Source organism: Aptenodytes forsteri, unplaced genomic scaffold, assembly GCF_000699145.1.
Source record: "Aptenodytes forsteri isolate BGI_AS27 unplaced genomic scaffold, ASM69914v1 Scaffold13, whole genome shotgun sequence".
Lineage (NCBI taxonomy): Eukaryota > Metazoa > Chordata > Aves > Sphenisciformes > Spheniscidae > Aptenodytes > Aptenodytes forsteri.
This window is the reverse complement of record NW_008794543.1, coordinates 2,976,779-2,986,028: the sequence shown is the minus strand read 5'-3', so window position 1 is coordinate 2,986,028 and position 9,250 is coordinate 2,976,779. Positions and strand designations below refer to the sequence as shown.

The 9,250-nt window shown below is 38.5% G+C and overlaps 1 protein-coding gene across 6 annotated transcripts in view; it reads right to left on the bottom strand.

Annotated features, from left to right (window-relative positions):
• Positions 1–9,250, bottom strand: part of PALLD (palladin, cytoskeletal associated protein) — a 219,147-nt gene that overhangs the window by 38,435 nt on the left and 171,462 nt on the right. For 4 of the 6 annotated variants that reach the window (XM_009272321.2, XM_009272322.2, XM_019470221.1 and 1 more), the window contains exon 11: positions 3,015–3,710. The exons of the other annotated variants lie outside the window; for them this stretch is intronic. In XM_009272321.2, the coding sequence (XP_009270596.1) occupies positions 3,015–3,710 (696 nt within the window). The remainder of the gene's footprint in view (positions 1–3,014; positions 3,711–9,250) is intronic. 6 annotated transcript variants of the gene reach the window in all.

Below are 9,250 nucleotides of genomic sequence, written 5' to 3'. Positions count from 1 at the left end.
CCCTGCCTGTCCTTCCTAAAGAGCCTGTATCCCTCCATCCCAACACTCCAGTCATAGGAGACATCCCACCACGTCTCCGTGATGCCAATAAGGTCGTAGCCCTGCAGGCGTGCGCATGTCTCTAACTCCTCTTGTTTATTCCCCATGCTACGTGCGTTTGCATAGAGGCAAGATGCATAATTTATAAAAATAGCCTGCAGAATTTTTTACTCTGCCAAACAATGGGGTTTGGTAGTTACAAAAGACTCTGACAAGGCTAAATATTTATTGTTTTCTTTCAGATACTTGGCTATCAGCTTCACAGTACCCATGCCTGGGAGGGAAGAGAGTAAACAACCATGGTAAAAAGACAATATAATCCAAACATGAACAGTGAATTACCAACTCTGAAATACTCACACAAAGAAGACAAGGCAAGAGAAAGGAGCCCTAAAAACACTGAAAGCAGACAGGAAAACCATTTTAAGAGCATTTTATCTGCTAGAGCCACTTGATATGAAAGCGTTGAAGTCTCTAAATGCAATGACAGGTCCAAGTCTACTTCCACCGATGTTAAAATATAATAATAAGTCATAACATTATTGTCTAAAGAGGAAATCCTACCACTTCAAACACTGTAGTAAAAAATGTACCTCCTTTCCATGAAAGGTATTTCAAACTCTGCCAAGTTCACTTTCAGCAACCCACTATCATATTCTCAATATCACCACTATATGACTGATCAAGAAGCAGAGACAAAGCTAAATGATTGACTAGCATTTTAGACGCTGAGCTGAAGCAAAACTTTGAATGCTCCAGTTCATTCCTTGCACCCAGTCTGTACAGCACGCTGTCAGGAAAGAGTATCATCCTTTCCAATCAATGGATCTTGGAGGTCATGGAGTACATGGTGAGACTATAGGCTGAGGTTATGGAATACTATGAGTGGCTCAAAACTACAACGTCTCAGAAAGACAAATGTGTTCAAGAAAAGAGGATTTGTGAAGATGGAGCAAAAGATGAGAGAAAAGAAGCAACAAGTGAAGGTGAGTGAAAAAAAGCCCCTGAGACTATAGCACAAAACAGAAGAGACCAAAAGCAGTGGGGGGAAGGGAGGCAAGAGGAAGAATTGCTCAGGAGTTTTATGAGAATGATGGGAAACAGAATGATTTACTCAGCAAGACACACCAGACATTAGTAACCTACACAGTAAAATGAAAAAGGAAAGGCCAGGAAAAAATTGGCATCAAAGATACATAACAATAGATTTTTTTTTTTTGCATCATGCAGTACATTTTACCATGTTTTAATGTTATAATTCAGATGACAAATGCCCATTGTATATATATACATATAATATGTATGTATACATATACATAAATTATACACACATACATTCAGTATGCTTAACATGATCCAGCTCCCATCTGGACTACATTTCCTGAGGGAATGCAGGCCAAACAGCCAACCACCTCATCCTCAGCTCAGAGCCTGAGGCTGCTTCCTGGTCCTGAGAGGATAGACATACCATCACGTGCGCACCCAGACTGGCTGCTGGGCTTGGGGAAGTGAGGGGCATGGGGAAGGGGGAAGCATCTTTGCAGTGTAGTCTCTTTGTCTAAAGATTGAAGGGAATGAGGAAGAACACGGCTAATGCCTCAAGTAAGAACATGTGTGCATGAATGTAGCGTAACAGGGAAAGAGTGACACAGCAGAGGCTTGAGCTGCTGCTGTCACCTTCACAGCAGAGAGAAGGGAACTGGAAAGAGAATCCAGTTCCTATCCAGAACTATATAGCTGTACTAGAGCCTTTCCTGGAAAATCAGGGGTAATTGCAGGCTCCTGTGGGCTGTGGTTACCTGTCAAGCTGTCAGTAAATTAATCATGTAACTTTCAGCAGTCAGTATCAATAGAGAGACGCAGCCAGTGCAAAGGACACAGTAAGACAGAAAATCACAACTATTATGAGTGCAAGGGCAAACTACTACTTATTAATTTTTCTCCTAAATCTGTTTTACGGCCAGACTCCATAATGAGCCATATGACAGAAATCAAGATAAAGAAATGCTTTTTAAAACATATACATGATTTATTACTTTGATATCTGTCTGCTTTCTTCCTTCTCTTCCTTTTCATATCTTGGACTGAAATAACAGAAGTTCCCACCGCAACGGTATGTAGCTGAGCAAGTCACCTAGATACCGTAGATATGTTTAGACAAACTTCTAGACAAAGTTATAAATAAGCCTTGGATACAGCTATTCTCATTTTTGTTCTTCAGCATGTCTCTTTGTTCTCTAAGGATGGAATGAGAGTCTAGTGCCAGTGGAAAGACAAACTGATCTATGATGGGAGCTGACATGCTCCAAAATACTATTTTGGCCTTTAGAGAAGACAAAAAGGGAAAACAAGTATGCGGAGTTGTTAGGGGGAGGTATTCTGTTTGTTTTTATGCACTGTTTTTCTAAATCCCCTCCTAAACCCTTTTCCAAACTTCCTCGGAAAAAAAGGTCTAGCCAAAAGTCAATATATCATTATGACCACTTTGTTGTCAGACGTATACTTTAATACCTTATACTTTAAGTATCACAAAGCTATAGGGACTTCTGAACAACGCTCTCTTTACTTGGTATTTCTCTACCTGCAGACGTAATAGGAACATAGACTGCAAATATCACTGAATATGTGACTTTAAAAGAACTGGGTCATGAGAAGGGTTTTCTTGGATCTCCTTCCACTGCCCTGGGCATGCAGAGCCTTTTGCTGCTGCTGCTTTCATATTTTCATCAACTCCAATTTAAAGCTTTAGCTTCTCCTCTTTTGTGTTCCTACTGTAGGACTCTTTCAGAATCTCACTTCTGTGAGGATTAGAAAAGTATATCCCATCTCTACCACAGAGGCATTTGCAAATAATTCACGCATCTCTCCCTCTTAGGTAGCAGGTAACAGCAAAGGGCCCTAGAAAAGTAGAAATTAAGCAAGTGCAATAATATTCAGTACAGTCAAACTCAGGGAGCTCATTAGCTGATACTTACGGAGGCATCACTCCTTTTGGGAGGCCTAATGCGTTGACAGAAATGGGTGGTGGCTGGGATGGCAGCATGGAGCTGAGAAAAGCTGCTGGAGACTGGCCAGAATTAGGAAATCTGGGAGTTGGAGACAGGCTATGGGAAGGTGAAGAAAGTGAAGGAAGAGGAGGGGGTGGAGGAGGTGGAAGTGGAAAGGAATCACACACCGGATATGTTGAGGTTGGACTAAAGACAGGTGGAGGCGGGGGTGGAGGGGATGGAGAAGAAGGAGACCAGGCGTACTCCCCTTCTGGAGGAAACTGCTGAGAGAAAGGGGGAACAGGCACTCTCCCAAACTGTTTCTGAGAAGCAGTTGGAGACATAGGAGAAGGAAGGCTGGATGTAGATGATCCTGAAGACGGAGTCACATAACCTGAAGCAGGACTGATGTTCTGAGCAGCAATGAACTGCTTAGGCCGAGCATAGTTGAAGGAGCTGGAAGACTGCATGGTTGGGGAAGTATGAGAGTTAAGAATACTCATTGGCACAGGAGAAGTGACAGACTGGCTGGACTCAAGCTCCTGGAAGGAGGGGGGAGGAGGAAAGGAAGGAGAAGAGGGAGGGTGCTGATGATGATCGGGTTGCTGTTGGTGACGATACCACTGGCCACTTTCTTGCTCCAGACGAATTTGGTTCTGCAGCTGCTGTATTTTTATAGGGTCCCTGTAGGAAGGAAAAATAGACAAAAAGATGATCAGACATGCAGTGTGAGCCAGGGAGGAGGTAAAAGTTCCACTGAGCTATGGTCTAGGAAAGTCAGAAGGCAGGGAAAGTTCAAAGCGTTTGCATATCTTGAATAACTCTGTTTCTTCAGAGCTAAAACATTGCTACAAAAGTCCATTTTTTGACCTCAAGAAGGGGGGAAAAATTATGCATAATAGAAGTTAACAGAACCTTCAATTCTTAAAAAAGATAAACTATAAGACAACTTGAAGACACTTAGGATATTTTAAAGGAGCAATCCAGATAATATAAGTAATGGTAAAAATGTTGAAGTTCTTAACAAGGTTTCTTTTCATCTCTTGCCTATTTCATTCAATGGCCTTGTTTCAATAATAATCCTCAGATATTTATCCAGTGACAACTTCAGCCTTGATTACCGCTGTAGCTTCTGTGGGCTGATCAGATAGACCTAATTACTGTCCTACTTTTAATGAGGTACTTGGAGATAAGGGACCAATTTCTGTGTTAGAACCATCCATGTATCTGTAGATGAGCAAAGACGACTTCCAAGAAACATTTGTAACCTAAGGAAATGGTGAACTGAACTTCTCCATGTCTTTAGTCCCACTTTCTTTTCCAGGCTTTATTCCTAACTGTAGGTCCTGAGACGTGTCTTAGTAGATACTGAATACAGTTCTAAGGAATTGCTAATTGCAGTACTATCAGCTCAAATAGAAATGAGAATTTCTTTCAGAAATGCAGACATTCACTAGCAGAACAATAAAGACAAAAAATCTAATATGCAGGAACACTAAAAACTGTTAATTAAGTAAAAAAAAAAAAAAAAAAAGGGAACCAAAAAAAACTTTAAATAAAAAAAAAAAAAAAAAAAAAAAAGGCAAAATGTTCAGCAGTGAAGCAAACCAGACCATGCACTGGCTTTTTTCTTTGTCCACAATACAGTTGTTTGAATGACACTGAGATCCAAATTTACTGTGTGGTCTCTCATCTTAAAATACATCAGACTGACTTGCTTAAAAATTGTCATGTTCCAGCTGGAAATCATAACTTTATCTCAATACTCCAGATGTCTACAAAGTTTCAGCATATGCAGAAATACCTTTGCTGTATATTTAATATATAAATACTTTATTTTATACAAGTGTATCATTGTTTATAAATAATTTAGGTCATTTAAGCAGAAATTTTAGAAGCTGTCTACTTAATGCATAGCATATGAATGTATGATTCTGGCACAACAATATACTTTTGTTGGTAACAACAAAATTAGAAATAGTAATATCATTATATTTTCCACTCTAAGATTAATTTTGATATTCCAACTATCCACATTTCCCAGAAAGTGTTTTCTGACAATAATTCTGCTTATGATCTCAGGCCAAAGGAGATTGTTTAGATAAGAAAAAAGGGAGCAAGCTTGTTTAGGAGAGAAAACTAAAAAATCAGTTATTTACATTTAACAGTTGCTTTTTTCTTTTGTCATAAAGATGGTTCAATTCTCGCAACAGTCATCTCACCAACAATACATATTTCAGTACTTAAAAGGAGATTGCATTTTCCTTTTTAATTAAATCAGCAACAAGAACATCGAAACATTGCAGTTCACTTGTAAATTTTATAATTCATTTTTTGATGTTGACAATAGAGACGCTAAATCCCTATCAGTTCAACTTTTCACTCCAATAGGACACGGGCTGAACCTTATTCTTTGATTTTTGCTAAATTACATACAAGTCTCCTTTCCCTAAATGGGTTAAAGCAACGCAACTTTAGTTCCCATCATCATTTGACTTTCTTGGCTGATGACAGAAATACTTCAGGTCACTTCTGATTGGAAAGAGAAAGTTCTGTAAGATTACTACTTTCAGCTGGTTCTGTATCTTTAGTCTGACTATTTGCTGACCTACTGTCCAATACCTCTAAAGTTATTTAGAAATAATACTTATTTTATTTTCCATCACAATCACCCCCAATAATTTTTTTTATTTATTACAGAGAGGCTAAGGTTAAAAAAAAAAAATGGGGGAAATTTAGTATTGTAAATGGTGTGTTGAATATAGAAGAAACTTAGCTGTCTCTAACACTCCTATGTTTACCCAACATGTGCTGAAAGCAAGTCAGTGTCTTGTTTTGGGACTTTTTTATTTTCATTGCCAAGTCACATGGCGATGTGCCCAGCCAACAGCATAACACAAATGACCATCTATGGCCCTTTCAATGGTAAGTATACTACTACAGTGCCTGCCACTGAACTGCTGCTGTACCAGTCTGGGCAGAAGTAAAGACCAGATTCAGTGTATGTCTACAAAAGGTTGGCAGGCAAACGTGAGGTTGCTCTGCTCTCACACTAAGCTTGACTTGAGGCCACGGGAATATACATGCCTGTAAATCAGGGTTTACTAGCTCAGGACAGCACTAATTCCATTTGCAAACCTTTTGATCAGCTTAAGGTCCAGACAAAGCAAGTGCATGTCTGCTTGAAAAATAACATGCAGACATAATCATTATCACATCAGTCCACGTAGCAAAAAACATGAAGACCTTCTTAGAGCAAATTTTCATTCCAGTGGTAGAAATGCATGATCATAGTCTGCAAAAGAGTATTCTCCACCTCAGAGCTATTCTTTTAACAGCAGATGCTGCCCTATACTTATTAATTTCTTGAGTAGATGTATCCTAGGGATGTGTCATTATAAAGAAGGAAAAAGAAAAAAAAAAGAAAAGAATAATCAATTCTTAAAGAAAAAAAAAAAAAAAAAAGAAAAGAATCATCAATTCTCAAGTGTTCCTTTGCAATGACACCAACAGTGGGGGAAGCTCTACACAGGTAGGTCCCTGAAAGATAGCACTGCAAAAAAAAAAAAAAAAAAGAAAAGAATCATCAATTCTCAAGTGTTCCTTTGCAATGACACCAACAGTGGGGGAAGCTCTACACAGGTAGGTCCCTGAAAAATAGCACTGCTGTGCCACAGATATAGAAAGCCCAGCAGTCAAAATGATGCAAGGGAATTGGTCTGTTATGTTGCCCTCATCAGTAGGGAAACAAAGAAGGCAATTAAAAAAAAGTTCAGTTTTTGGATGAGATTACAGGAAAAATTAGTTTAATTGTAATTACATCCTCTTTCCAATTAGCTGAAATATGCTTTGTAATCCCAGTGTTTTAGAGGGCACACATGCTTTCAGGGAACGCATCAAGCTTGTTTAAACAATAGAGAATAAAACTTATTTTCTCATGCAGAGTTTTTGGTTTTGCCAAATAATTAATTATAATAATGTAAGAATGAAGAGTTAAAAGTAGATTTTTAGTAAAATTCAATCAGTGAATCAGTAATAAAAAAGAAATTTCAGCAATTCACTGAAAAGCAGGCCTAGTAGTACATAAATATTTTCAAAAGGTCTACTTCAGTATTTGTGAATTTTTTTTCAATACCAGATATTCTTACCCAAGATTTTTTATATACATTTTCAGATGTTCTAATAGTATGCTAAAACAGTTAAAGAAATGCAAAAAGTAAAGCAGTAATATTTTGATTGACGCAGACATTAATTGCAACAGAGAGAAAAACAGTATTTTTTTGCAGTTATTATTTACAGTTCGAATATGTACAGATTAGCTGTCCACAATACTTAATCTTTTCTTATCAGCTACTAGAACAGGAAGGCACAGACTTTTCACCTTCACTTACAAATTTGTCTCGGTTGTTTTCCTCTTTTCTATATATTTCTAACTGTGGAAAGAGATGGAAGAATGAGAAGAAGGAGGGGAAAGAAATTCAGTTTGTTCAGCAGTTAAGGATGAGGATTTGTTTGCATCACTGGCAATATCCAGTGCTAGAGGATGTGATAGTGAACAGAAGTTACTCCTGGAGTACTGTTTGTGCTACACAATGTCAGTCTTCCTTTTCTTTATAATAGTAAACATTGAACAGCTAGAACAATTTTTGGATATTTCTATGCTGTCTGTTTAGGCATTTCTTTATTTAATATGCAGGTGAATAACAAGATGCAATATTACACATTCCCAAGTATTTCTACAACCTTGCTTTCCTCTCTTGCCTCTCTAAGAACAAATAACTGAAGGAAGATACAGCAACTAAATTTTTTTTTAATTATTTTATTGGCTTACTTCATGGAAATGAAGCTAAATGGAGCTAAATGACAGCGAGAAACATTTGAAAACAGATGTTCAAAGAGAAGACTAGAGACATAAGGTTTCTTGGTGGGCAACTACAGCATACTATCTTTTTAAAGGCAAAACACTCTGCTTGTATGAGTAAACAGTGGACAGAGATGCTCAGAATCTTCTCTAAGGATGCCAGTGCATACGACATATTTTAATAGTTACTCAAGAATTCATGTTCTGAGATATACACTTGGTTTAGATTATAATAGGCTGTTTTATCTTTTTATCCCATTTTCATGTTTTTTCTTCCTGATACCTTCTTTGTATTACATTGTTTTGAAAATTAATACAGCAGTCCTCGACTTTGAGAACTAAACTGGTAACAGCCGTCATCAGGAACCGTAACTCCAAGTCTAGGCCAAGTGCCTGGACACAGTGCTATGGAGGAGAGGAGATAGGTAGATGGTTGTACCTCTCTGAAAGTCTCAAAAGGAACTGGCTACTGGATTGCAGAGTACATTACAGCAGATGGCATTTTCAGGAATGCGATAAATCCTTCATACTGAAAGTTCTCTCTCAGGCTCATTCACAGGTTCCCAATATTAGGATATGTACCAACTTTATTTTTATCTTACATCTCTGGGTTTGTAAAGAGCATAAAAAAAATTTTATTTGGAGGAACAATGCACCAAAACCTCTTCTGGGAAACACCCTACTATTTGCAGTGTAATCATCAGCTCCTCAGTATAACCTAGTCTGTGTATCTTTTAAACACAAAAGTTCATATGGAAGCCCTTATACCCATTCTATCTTGGGAGAGGGGTTTCTCCAAAGGTGGGGGGATGCTGTCCAAGCCTTGGGAGGAATCAGGCATACACAAAATGAACCCTACCCAGGTAGTGCTCTCACAAAGCATGGTAAGGGCATTCAAGTTTATTCAGGTTTTTTTAACAACACAATATACAAAGTAGATTGAAATAAGCCACCACAGATAAAGAACTAAGATTAAATACATTTTTCTATGTTATAACTTTATAAATTTCCTGATTGTGGCTCTCCTTTGTCCTCCCTCATGATCTTAGCAAAAGAAAAGGAGCAAATGGAAAGCACATAAAGAAAATTTGAACCAACCATATGAAATTTAACAAGAGCAAGTGCAGGATTCTCCACCTGGGACAGGGTAATCCTGGTTATATGTACAAATTGTGGGACGAGAGGGTGGAGAGCAGCCACACAGAAAGAGATCTGGGGGTTTTGGTTGACGGTAAGTTGAATATGAGTCAACAGTGTGCTCTGGCAGCTGAAAGGGCCAACCATGTCCTGGGGTGCATCAAGCGCAGCATAGCTGTGGGACAATCGCCTCCCGGTCGAGGGAGGCGATTGTCCCACTCTACAC